The 13516-nt window shown below is 38.6% G+C and overlaps 1 protein-coding gene across 1 annotated transcript in view; it reads right to left on the bottom strand.

The window, feature by feature from the left end:
* Nucleotides 1-10006: 10006 nt before the first annotated feature.
* ATG3 (autophagy related 3) overlaps nucleotides 10007-13516 on the bottom strand; it is a 36808-nt gene continuing 33298 nt past the window's right edge. Inside the window, exons 11-12 of the mRNA XM_006155124.3 lie at nucleotides 11346-11414; nucleotides 10007-10276 (exon numbers count right to left, since the gene is read on the bottom strand). Coding sequence (XP_006155186.1) covers nucleotides 10195-10276; nucleotides 11346-11414 — 151 coding nt within the window. The 3' untranslated portion in view covers nucleotides 10007-10194. The remainder of the gene's footprint in view (nucleotides 10277-11345; nucleotides 11415-13516) is intronic.

Genomic DNA, 13516 nt, shown 5'->3' with positions numbered 1-13516 from the left:
TTTTTAACAGGAAGTTTATATTTTACTCTCTTTGGAATTTTTAGGCTCATATAATACTCTAATCAAGGCATATTTACTTTCACTCAGGCACGAGGATTTCAAAGACTTCGGGGAAAATGGAATTTAAGATTTAAGTACGAGTCCATCTTGTGGGTAAAAATTCTGAAATCCATGCATGTTTTCTTAGTTCTCATTTTCCATGAACTTTTGAAAACCTCTCATATATAAGAATACGGAAGAACTAAATGCTCCTTAAACCTTTGTTTGGAAGTAGGATTGAGTACAAACAACAAATACAAAGCATCCTCTATTCAGTAGCTTAACAAGTAATCAGCTTCACCTATGAATCATCTTACTAGAACTTACATCGCTATAAAAGAATGTCTTCTACAGATCTGCCATTCCTACTTAATATTTTTAAAGAGACATTAGGTTTAAGTTGCATGGCTGTCTCTTCTATTTTGAAATTAAAGTCCAAAACCCTCGATATGAACTATGTATTTTTTTTTTCTTTTTTGGGGGGAGAGGTTTTTCCCTAGAGGGCGCGGGCGCTCACCAGAAAGACAGAGAGAGACAGAGAGACAGAAAGCAAGATCACTTCCCAGGGGGAAATGGCCATACCGCAATCCCTTCTACTCCATTCTCCTCTCAGGATCTTGAGCACGAAGCACGCACACGCGCTCGGCGTGAGTTTTAAGCCAACAAGTCCAGGACGCGACACAGTCGACTACGTGGGAGTCCAGCGACATAGCCATTACACTAACTGCTGGTTCCCGCCTGGCATGAGTTTAAGCCACTAGGTCTGGGACGCGAACCACCGTCAACTACATGGGAGTCCAGCGACATAGCCATTACGCTAACTGCTGGTCCCTGAACTATGTATTCTTTAGACAAGTGAGTTTTGCAGTGTGCTTTGGGAACTTCAAAATAATTTACTTATTTCAATGAACTTTTAAAAATAGGGAACCAGCAGTTAGCGTAATGGCTATGTCGCTGGACTCCCACGTAGTCGACCGCGGTTTGTGTCCCGGACCCGGTGGCTTAAAACTCACGCCGGGCGCGTGTGCGTGCATGCCCAAGATCCCGAGAGGAGAATGGAGGAGAAGGGATTGCGGCGTGACCATCCCCCCTGGGGGGTGATTTCTCGCTTTCTGTCTCTATGTCTCTCTCTGTCTGTCTGGCGAGCGCACACGCCCTACAGTGAAAATCTCTCCAAAAAAAAAAAATATATATATATATACCAATTATTTTCCAACTGCTAGAAAATGTAAACACCAACATGTTATACAGCAGTTGCTTAGTTGCTTAGCCATCAAATTATCTTATAGTTCCAGGTTAGATCATTTACAGAGGTCAGAATAAACATTCTTCCACCATTTAGCTTAACTGAAGAGTATCTCAAAATCGTTTTAGAAAACAGAGAAAGAAGTGGTGATGATCCATGATGCTGAGGCCACATGAGAAGGTCCAGGGTTTCAAACCTGGGTCTTCAGGTACATGCCAGGTGTGCCAACAATGCTGGCTGGATAGATGGCTGCAGGGAAGACTGACAAATGCTGGGTGTGATCTTCAAGCTCTTGGATCTGGAACTCAGCAGAATCAGCTATGTGAAATCGAGGGCCTTAACCTCCACACCACCTGCTGGCTCCACCTTGTCAGGGGTCACCCAGCATATATGTCATGAAAAAACTAACATTTAAAAAAAAACGCAGAACTAATTTCAAGACCTCATGCAAATCTAAGTTGCAGATAAAATAATTTTTTCAAAATCTCCTCTATAAGAAGCAGAGTTGTAAAACATGCCCACATGGGGTAGGGCATTGTGAAAAACTAGTGAAGATAGGGTGCAAAATGGAGATCAGTGTAAAACCCCTAGGGCTGAAGATAACAGGGAAAGTCCACATCCTCTTACTAGCTCCTCCTCTGTAAATTGCACCTGGCAAACATCAGGAAGCGCCAGAGGAAGTACCCATTATGGGGAGGAAGTGACCCAAGGGAGGGGAATGGCAGCTACACGAGAAGCAGAAATGCCACCAGAGCTTTCCCTTCTCTCTATACAACTGAAGAAAATGTCTTCAAAAATGCAAACTACCAAATTCACCCAAGTAGCAGTCCTATGTATAATAAATTCTATTTTTCAAAATGTAAAAAAAAAAAAAAAGATGTCAGGTGCGTGTGCATGCATGTGTATATACCCAAAATTTTGAGAGGAGGAAAGAATGAAGGAGAAGGGATAATGGTGTGACAATTCCTTAAGGAGGGTTTTTTCTTCTCCCCCACTTATTGTCTTGCTGCTCTTCTGGTGAGCATACACATCTTCTGGCAAAATTTTTTAAAAAGAAAAAGAAAAGAAAGAAAAGAAAAGAAAGGATTGCAGCATGACTTTTTTTTTTTTTCCACCAGTTTAATGAGATATGGTTAACGTACAAAGAACACTACATATTTAGAGTATACGACTTGGTAAATTTGAAGGTAAGTACAAACCTATGAAATCATAACTACAGTCCCTATAGCATGGGATTTTCAAACAGGTATGAGCAGAGACTAGAACAAGAAAATTGAATCACTAGCATTTATGATTCCAGTTAACAACTTGCTACAATGTGAGGAACACTTTCCTAGGAAGGAGGTAAAATATTAATTTATTTAAAAATATCCTTTGAGGGAACCAGCAGTTAGCGTAATGGCTATGTCGCTGGACTCCCACGTAGTCGACCGCGGTTCGCGTCTCAGACCCGGTGGCTTAAATCTCACGCCGGGCGCGTGTGCGTGCGTGCCCAAGATCCCGAGAGGAGAATGGAGGAGAAGGGATTGCGGCGTGACCATCCCCCCTGGGGGGTGATTTCTCGCTTTCTGTCTCTATGTCTCTCTCTGTCTGTCTGGCGAGCGCACACGCCCTACAGTGAAAATCTCTCCAAAAAAAAAAAATATATATATATATACCAATTATTTTCCAACTGCTAGAAAATGTAAACACCAACATGTTATACAGCAGTTGCTTAGTTGCTTAGCCATCAAATTATCTTATAGTTCCAGGTTAGATCATTTACAGAGGTCAGAATAAACATTCTTCCACCATTTAGCTTAACTGAAGAGTATCTCAAAATCGTTTTAGAAAACAGAGAAAGAAGTGGTGATGATCCATGATGCTGAGGCCACATGAGAAGGTCCAGGGTTTCAAACCTGGGTCTTCAGGTACATGCCAGGTGTGCCAACAATGCTGGCTGGATAGATGGCTGCAGGGAAGACTGACAAATGCTGGGTGTGATCTTCAAGCTCTTGGATCTGGAACTCAGCAGAATCAGCTATGTGAAATCGAGGGCCTTAACCTCCACACCACCTGCTGGCTCCACCTTGTCAGGGGTCACCCAGCATATATGTCATGAAAAAACTAACATTTAAAAAAAAACGCAGAACTAATTTCAAGACCTCATGCAAATCTAAGTTGCAGATAAAATAATTTTTTCAAAATCTCCTCTATAAGAAGCAGAGTTGTAAAACATGCCCACATGGGGTAGGGCATTGTGAAAAACTAGTGAAGATAGGGTGCAAAATGGAGATCAGTGTAAAACCCCTAGGGCTGAAGATAACAGGGAAAGTCCACATCCTCTTACTAGCTCCTCCTCTGTAAATTGCACCTGGCAAACATCAGGAAGCGCCAGAGGAAGTACCCATTATGGGGAGGAAGTGACCCAAGGGAGGGGAATGGCAGCTACACGAGAAGCAGAAATGCCACCAGAGCTTTCCCTTCTCTCTATACAACTGAAGAAAATGTCTTCAAAAATGCAAACTACCAAATTCACCCAAGTAATAGTCCTATGTATAATAAATTCTATTTTTCAAAATGTAAAAAAAAAAAAAAAAAGGTCCAGCTGATTTTACTGGCAAATCTAATACTATATAACCTCTTTTCAGAAAATAGGAAACACTTCCCAATTGCTATTATGAAGCTAGCCATTACCCTCAAACCAAAATCAAAGATTTTAGAAGAAAACTAGAGGCCAATATCTAGAGCAAGATGCAAAATTCATTAATAAAATTTAGGAAACTGAATCCAATATCAAAATGGTAGTATGAGGTTCATCCAAAGAAATGTCCAAGGCTGTCTCAATAATCAATGTAATCAACCAAATTACTAGACAAAATTTAAAAAAATCCTATGATCGTCTTGGGGCCAGCAGGTGGTGTGGTAGCTAAGGATGACAGACTCCCACATGGTCAACCATGGTGTGAGTCTCGGACCTGGTGGCTTGCTTTCTCCTTTCTCTCTCATCAAATTAAGAATAAAGTTAAATAATTCTTTTAAAATATATGATCATCTCATAGAAGTAGGAAAAAATTAAAAAAACATTGACATTAATAAAAACTCTCCACAAACTAGGTTGACTAGACGGGAGCTTCCTTACCCTTATAAAGGGCGTCTACAAAATAGTAGAGTTAGCATTCTACTTAACGGTGAGAAACTGAGCACTTTCTCTCAAAGATCAGGAACAAAGCAAAGACGTCCCATCATCATCCCTACCCAGCATTATACTGCAAATCCTAGATGATTCAATGAAGCAAGAAAATACAAAGAGATGGGAAAGCAAGAAGTAAAATTGTCTATATTTGCAGAAAATCTAAAACCTACAATAAACTACTAGATTAAAATTACTTTAGTATGGGACCAGCAGTTGGCATAATGGCTATGTCGCTGGGCTCCCATGTAGTTGACTGCGGTTCGAGTCCTGGACCCAGTGACTTACACTCACACCGGGCACGTGTGGGTGCTAGCCAAGATCCTGAAAGGAGAATGGAGGAGAAGGGATTGCGGTATGGCCATCCCCCGGGGGGTGATTGCTCACTTTCTGACTCTCTCTCTCTGACTTTCTGACAAGCGTATGAGCCCTATAGCAAAAAAAAATTCTCAAAAAAAAATTACTTTAGTGGACCAGCAAATGGCATAGGAGTTACATTACTGGATTCCCACATGACTGACCATGGTTCGAGGACCAGCCCCAATGGCTTGAAACTCACGTTGGGTGTGTGGACATGTATGCCTAAGATCCTGGGAGGAAAACAGAGAAGGGATTGAGATGTGGCCACTTCCCCTAAAGTGAGGGGTTAATTCCTCACTTTACCTTCCCCTTTCTCTTCCCACCCCTAGCCATGGCAAGTGCAAGAACTCCAAGGTTAAAACATTTTTTAAAAAAAGAATTATTTTATTCAACTTATTATCATTTAATTTGACCAGAGACAGAAAGCGGGAAAGAGAGAAAGTTTTTTGGTGTGGGACTCAACCTGCAGTCAGTCATTTGGGAGTCCAGCGCCTTTAACCACTACGCCACCTACCAACCCCAGGCTAAAACTACTTTAGAAAAAAAAAAAATTACTTTAGTGGGGCCAGCAGGTGGTGTGGAGATTAAGGCCCTCAATTTCACATGGCTGATTCTGCTGAGTTCCAGACCCAAGAGCTTGAAGATCACACCCAGCATTTGTCATGCCCACCCAAAATCCTGAGGGGAGAATGGAATAGAAAGGACTACAGTATAGCCATCACCCCTGGACAGTGATTTCTAACTTTCCATCGCTCGCTCGCGCTCTCTCTGGCAAACATACACCCTATAGCAAAAACAAAAACAAACGAATGAAAAGACTTCTGCAACTTTGCAGGATACAAGGTCAGTCCGTATATATGGAATCCTTATTCCTGAGCCAGCCAGGACTCTGCACTGGGAGCCAGATCCCACATGGCAACTGTAGTTCAAATGCTGGCCCCAGTGGCTTAAAAAACATGTGGTATATTGGGAACCAGCAGTTAGCGTAATGGCTATGTTGCTGGATTCCCACGTAGTCGACCACGGTTTGCATCCTGGACCCGGTGGCTTAAAACTCATGCCGGGCACGTGTGCATGCATGCCCAAGATCCCGAGAGGAGAATGGAGGAGAAGGGATTGCAGCGTGACCATCCACCCTGGGGGGTGATTTCTCGCTTTCTGTCTCTATGTTTCTCTCTGGCAAGCGCACGTGCCCTATAGCAAAAAAAAATCTCTCCAAAAAAAACCAAAACAAAAACATGTGGTATAATGGTGCCCCAAATCCTGATGAGATGGAGAATTGGAGGAGAAAGGATTACAGTGTAACCATGTCCCATTTGGAGTTGCTTTGTCTCTCTGGTGAGTGCACATGCTCTCTGACAACAGAATTAAAACCAAACAGACAACCTTAAAAGTATAATTGGAATTTGAAGTAAAAAATAAATTTAGCACCAAAAATATGTAAAGTACCAAGGTAACATCTAATAAAATATTTACAGAATCAAAGAAATCAAAGAAAATCTAAGTAGACACACACTGTACTCAGAGATTCGAAGACTCAACATTAAGACGTGATTTCTCTTACTTGACCTACAGAGTCAAAGCACTTTCAATAAAAATTCCAGAAAACTTTTTGGATAGATAAGCTGGTTTGATAATCTATACAGAAAGGTAAAGAAATAAAGATACCCCAAACAATTCTTTTAAAGTAAGGAGGAAGGCTCACACTACCCAATTTCAAGGTTTACTATAGTCACCAAGGCAGTGTGTTAAAGGCAAAAGAAATGACACATTATTAGCATACCACAGTAATAACTGTTGCAGGCAAGACCCACAGAAGAATGCTAAAATTACTGGGTGAAACTTTAATGAGAAACTAAGTATTTGCATTACAAAGCATTTCTTCTAAAACTTACCAATTGCTGTGGTTATTCTACATGTCCATGCAGTCTTTGACAGTCCTTTCTCCAGGAAGCAAAGACTAATTTTCTCTCCCATTGAGTCTATAAACTTCTGTATGCTCAGTAAATCACTTATAAAAACAGAAAGGAACAAAGAGCAATCGTACTGTAGAAAAATCTGGCAGACCTCAGTATCTGCCTTGACAAGTACCACCTGACGTAAGAAAAAGAGGACACATTGCATGTGTGCTATCTTCCCCAGAATTCCTAACTGCAGGTGAATCACGAGAAAAACATCAAACACAAATTGAGGAACACTATACAAAATTTGTGACCTTTTATCTTCAAAAGTCATTAAAGACAAAAAGAAAAACTGTGATAGATTGGAAGAAATTAAGGCATGACAACTAAATGCAATGGAGTATTCCTCATTAGGTTTTTTTTTTTAAGCTTTTTACTATAGGGCATGTGCTCACCAGAGAGAGACAGTGAGAAGTGAGAAATCACCCCCTCAAGGGGGATGGCCACAATGCAATTCCTTCTCCTCCAAACTCCTATCTGGATTTTGGGCATGCACGCACATGCACCCGGCATAATTTTCAAGCTACCAGGTCTGGGACTTGAGCCACTGTCAGTCATGTGGGAGTCTAGCACTTAACCCCCATGCCTCTTGCTGGCCCCAAAGTTAATTTATTTTTGATAAGCATATCATGTTTATTTAAGTCTTTTGCATTGCCAGAGAGCAGGTACACTCTAGAGTGACAGAAGATGGAGACAGATGAGCAAGTAGCCTCCAAATGGTATGTAGTCATCACCATCTCTTCCCCATTCCTCCACTTTGTTGACTGAGCATGCACCCCCCCATTTGCTTTTCTAGCCACCAGGGCTAGGATCTGAGCCACGGTCAGACATGTGAATTCTGGCTGCCTTATGTACTAGGCGAATGGGCAAACCCAGTTCTCTAAGATATTAACAATGGAGGAAGATGGGTAAAGGGCACACAGAATTCTGCTATCTTTAGAAGTGTTCTGTAAATCTACAATAATTTCTAAACAAAAAGTTTTAAAAAATTGCCTTTCGTTACTCCTTAAAGGAAACAGATGTTTCAAATACTATAGAACTAAAATTAAAAAACTGGATATGAAGGGACCAATAGTTAGCATAATGGCTATATCGCTGGACTTCCACGTAGTTGACCACAGTTTTGAGTCCCAGACCTGTTGGCTTAAAACTCACGCCAGGCGCGTGTGCACACGTGCCCAAGATTCCGAGAGGAGAATGGAAGAGAAGGGATTTCAGCGTGGCCATCCCCCCTGGGGGTGCTTTCTCACTTTCTGTCGCTGTCTGTCTGGCCAGCGCACAAACCTGGTAATAAAAATCTCTTAAAAACAAAACAAAACCAAAAAAACTGGATATGAAGACAAGATTATCCATAATTTGAATTTCAATTTTAAACTCATCAACACAATTTTATTGCTCATTAAATAACTCATTCTCAAGGAGTGCTATAAATCTGAATTGACAAAAACATATTTATACCATTAACATATTCATTTTGGATCATGTACTGGAGCACCATGTAAAGATTCAACTAAAAAAACAGAAAAGTAAAAAGGCATGACAAGAAAATAAATGTGTGCCACCTAGTGGTGACTGAGATAAATATGATGGTTTAATGACAAAACCAAAATGAAACTATAATGAGGGTATCTGTACTTTTTATAAAAACGTGACTGAGAAAAATCCTGACAATATAACACCTAACACTGAAGACCGCTTCAATTAAAGATATTCAAAAATAAAATAGTATGTCAATTTGGAAGATTAAATTAAGAGAGTAGCTTCTGGCCACACAACCAAGCACATTTTTTAAAAAATAATTATTTAATTTAATTTTATTAATTTGCAGGTGGCATGATGGTTAGGGGCACTGGACTCCCACAGGGCTGACTGTGGTTCGAGTACCAGACCTGGCAAACCACTTTCTCTTTCTCTCTTGCTCTGTCTCTCTCTGTTCAAATTAAAAATAAAATAAGTTAAATAATTTTTTTTTTTTGGAGTGGTTTTCGCTATAGGGCTCATGAGCTCGCCAGAAAGACAAGAGACAGACAGAGACAGAAAGCAAGAAATCACCCCCCAGGGGGTATGGCTATGCCGCAATCCCTTCTCCTCCATTCTCCTCTCGGGATCTTGGGCACGCACACGCACCTGGGTGTGAGTTTAAGCCACTGGGTCCAGGACTTGAACCACGGTCCACTACATGGGAGTTCAGGGACATAACAATTATGCTAACTGCTGGTCCCAATAATTCTTAAAAAGAAAAAAAAGAAAACATCTTTACGTGTATTTCTGTATTAGCCCATATCAAATACATTACCTCTACTAAGTTATCACCTTCATTATAGAAATTTCTCTGCAACACAAGAATTGGACTATAATTGGAAAAGGCAAATAAGGAGATACCAGAGATAAGGAGAATATTCTTGAATGAGGAGGAAAAAACAAAGGACCCTAAGTGAAACAATAGCCACTTCACTTTACATAGACTAGGAAGAGCAGAAAAGAGAGGTGACATAGGGGCGTAATGACAATGAAAACTGAGGAGTCGTCAAAGGATCTAGGTCCTACTTCTCACCTCACACTATGTATCCCGGAACAGAACACTTGCCTTTCTGAATTCCTGTACCCAGATCTATGAAGTGATGTGACACAACAAAGGGATCTATATGTACCCTACTGGGTAATCACAAGAGAAATACATTCCAAAAAAATAACTTTGGTGGTATCAATAATCAGGAAACAAGATACATAATAGTACTTGGCATACTTCTGGTACATAGTGCTTCATAAATATTAGCTATTAACAGATAAGAGACTTGGGGAGGGGTTAAGAAAGGGAAGACAAAAGGAACAATGAGAGAAAGGGAAGTTAGTCTAACATAGTATTTTCTTCTTTTAAAAAAGATTTAATTTTACTTATCATTTTTTAAAATTTAGTATAGGGTATGTACACTCACCAGAGAAAGAGAGAGAGAGGTAAAGAGAGAGGGAATGGGAGGAGAAGAGTAAAAGAGGGAGAGAGAAAGTGAGAAAGCAAGCCACCAGGCGAGGGGCTCGAATCACAGTCAGCCAGGCCGCCGGATAGCTCCAACATGTAGTATTTTCTAGTCCTGGTTTTGACACTCTTATATATTTAATACCTTCCTCATAAATGTGAACTAAACATATTCTGTCATCATTCTACATAAGACACATCGTTACTTGAGGAATTCCTATGATAACCTTTTGATAAAAAGCAAGAAAACCATCTCTTTACACTCATTTTTATTAAACAAATAAGGCTGGTAGTGGAACATTTTTTTATTTAATGCATAAACATATAAGTCCCTTTATTAGAGAAATTATTGATATTGGTGAATATGGTCAATGGTCACATCTATGGGTTAATTCTTTAAAAATCAGAACCAACAATTAGGGTAGAATCTTTGCTCTCTTCATTACATTGTGAAGTGTCTTGTGTAGTCATACTCTATGGTTGGAATGACAGCTTGTACAAATTTCAAGAAAATTAGAAGATACCTAAATATCTTTAGTTAAGGAAAATAAGATTTGCAAATAGTACTGTATTTAAGTCTACAGTGTAATTATCTATTTTAAGCATTACTTTCTCAAAAAAAAAAATCTCAAATCAATTTTATTGAAGAAATTCAATCATGTAAGTTTGTGTCTATTTAACATGAAGCTTTCTATGACTTACAATCACCCATTTTAATATTTGAATTTGAAACTTTTTAAAGAACAGAAATTCATATAAACCTGATTACTTTGATATAAAAATAAGAACAAGGTTGTCCATGTTTAAATGAGTATAAAATTTACTCCTTTACTTGGCCCCTTTTACTGTTTATATGTTTACTGGAGTATGACAGAAAATGAGGCAGGATAAAGAGTATAAAAACACTGTAACAAAAAAGAAAAACCTAATAGAAACCTTTTATAATAAACTGACTCTAGGCTAGTATATGCATTTGCTATAGAATCCATAAAATCTATAGAATACTAGACTATCTTAAATAAAACTGAAATTTTTTCCATGTTACATTGTACCAGAAAACATTAAGAGCTTATTTAATTTTTACTGGGGAACCAATAATTTCATATCAGTTATATATACAAAAAAATTTTCCAACTCGCTACCTGTCCTCTAATATAGAAATGAGTCAATTATGCATAAAAAGATTTGAGAAGTAACTAGAGTTTGTACCAAAAGGTTTTGGTTTGTTTAAAAGTCAAATCAGCCCTGAGTTCCTCTGAAGGACATACTTTATTAGCAGTAATCACATTATCTGTCCTCTAAAGATAGCGATGACCACTCAGTTTACATCTAACATTAAGTAGTATGAACCACCAAATCCAGTAAACCTAGCACCAAACTGATTCAAATCAGTTGGCATCTAAGTCATAACTACCACAATTTAGCATTTTCTAAAAAAAATTTAAAGACTCCCACTAGGATTTCTAAAAATAAGGGACTAAAAGAAATTATAGGTACTGTATCATTAAAGATTACATTAAATTCTCCTCCCACATGCAAAAAAAAAAATCTTCTAAGCCATTTGCCACCAATCACACACACAGGTAAGGATACATATGAACACCAAGTTCTCCCCCTCCTTCTGCAACAGTCTCAATGATTTTCTTCATCACCTCAGCATGTCTAAAAGTGGAAAAAAAAAAATCTTTTTAGTGTAGATCAAAACAGGACAAGCATGCTTTTATTTGTGAAATTTACTGTACTGTTGATGAATTAATTTTTAACACGTAATAGTCATATTATAAAATAATGCCACTCTACTCCTTAGAGTGTTGAAACAGTTCCAATGGAGGAGGTAATTTTACATAGCTATGACAGTCATTACGAACACTATAGATTAGCTTTCTGATAATGGGGGCAAAAAAACAGAGAAGGGGAAGTCATGCCAGGAGACAATATGAAATAAGGCTGTCTGTTCTAAGGAACAAAAAGAATTAGACCAGACAAATTCAAAAAGTTACACAGTAATAACTGGTTAGAAGGCAAAGAGATTTCTATATTCTAAAATTCCTACTGTTTAAATAATTTAGCTGAGACTAAGCCAAAACTGAGAGGGTTCAAAATAAGCTAATTTGTCTGAGTCAAAAAGTTTATAATTTTGTTGTCCAAGTCAGTATTGTAAAATTTAGCTGATCCTATTTTTAAATCTTTTTTTGACTTTTTATGAGGAAAGGTTATGTGTCTGAAGTTTCTATACTATCCACAAATTTTTTCATGCCAACTACTGTCTCTCCTGTGCTACAGAAAAGAATGATATCAAAGTAGTTGTCTGTGGGACCAGTAGTTAGTGTAATGGCTATGTAGCTGGACTTCCATGTAGTCAACTGCAATTTGAATCCTAGACCTGGTGGCTTAAACTCATGCTGGGTGCATGTGCGTGCGTGCCCAAGATCCCGAGAGGAGAATGGAGGAGAAGGGGTTGTGGTGTGGCCATCCCCCCTGGGGGTGATTTCTTGCTTTCTGTCTCTCTCTCTCTGTCTTTCTGGCAAGCACATGTGCCCTATAGCAAAAAAACTCTCCAAAAATAAAAAGCAGTTGTCTGAATATATAAACTAAGGAAAAGGTAATATACAAAAGAAGAAATCTTTCAAATATAAACCTCAGTTTTTACAAATATATCTTTCATGAAGAAGAAACCTAGAAGATGAGAGTTAATGCATTAGCTCTGAGAATGTGAAGGCACAATCTGATGGAGCCAGTAGAAAGACTAAATGTCCTTGAAGTTTCATCTTATAGGCAATTCCCAGCTTCTTTGCTATATTTACATCTATTCCATAACACAGTATTTATTTTATGGAAATTACTAACTTAATTGCCAGTTATATTACTTATCTCTTTCCTCCACATAAGAAAAGTTTGTACCTCAGAAACAGGCATGCTTCACCTTGATAAACACTACCCTAAAACCTGAAACCATAGGGGGAACAACAAGATGACTCTCAAATATGAAAATCTTTTAGATTATATCATTCAAAACTAATGACTCCCAAATATTAGTTTTTACAGTGAGACAACACTTAACAAAAACAAATTGAAAAAATGAATTAGACTTTCTATTGTGTAAAGTTGGGAATAAAGAGTTTATAGAAAATGGAAAAAAAAAAAAAAACCAGGGAAACCTCTTGGAGACCTTGGAGTAGGCAAAAGCTTCTTAAAGAAGATCCCCAAAGCACAAGCAATAGTCCCAAAAATAGACAAATGGGACTATATTAGGCTAAAAAGTTTCCATACAGCAAAAGAAACAATAATCAGAGTGAGGAAACAACCCATAGAATGGGAGAATATATTTGCAAACTACACCTCAGATAAGGGACTGGTAACCAGAATACACAGGGAACACAAGCAGCTTACCTGCCAAAAAAAATCCAATTAAAAGATGCATAAACGAACTGAACAAACAACTCTCCAAGGGAGACATATGAATGGCCAAAAAGCATATGAATATATGCTCAAACAACTTATCATAAGGAAATGCAAATCAAAACCACAATGAGTTACCACTTAACCCCAGTCATATGGCTAAAATTTAAAAAATACAGAATAATCAGTGCTGGCAAGGCTATGTTGAAAAGGGAACTCTCCTATACTGTTTGTGAAAACGTAGATTAGTACAACCACTGTGGAGAATGATGTGGAGATTTCTCAGAAACCTACAAGTAGAACTACCAAACGAGCTAGTAATCCACTCTTAGGTATCTACCCAGAAGATAGGAAAATCCTCAGTT

This window comes from Tupaia chinensis, unplaced genomic scaffold (genome assembly GCF_000334495.1).
Source record: "Tupaia chinensis unplaced genomic scaffold, TupChi_1.0 Scaffold000437_1, whole genome shotgun sequence".
Classification (NCBI taxonomy): domain Eukaryota; kingdom Metazoa; phylum Chordata; class Mammalia; order Scandentia; family Tupaiidae; genus Tupaia; species Tupaia belangeri.
This window is presented reverse-complemented; position numbering and strand designations above follow the sequence as displayed.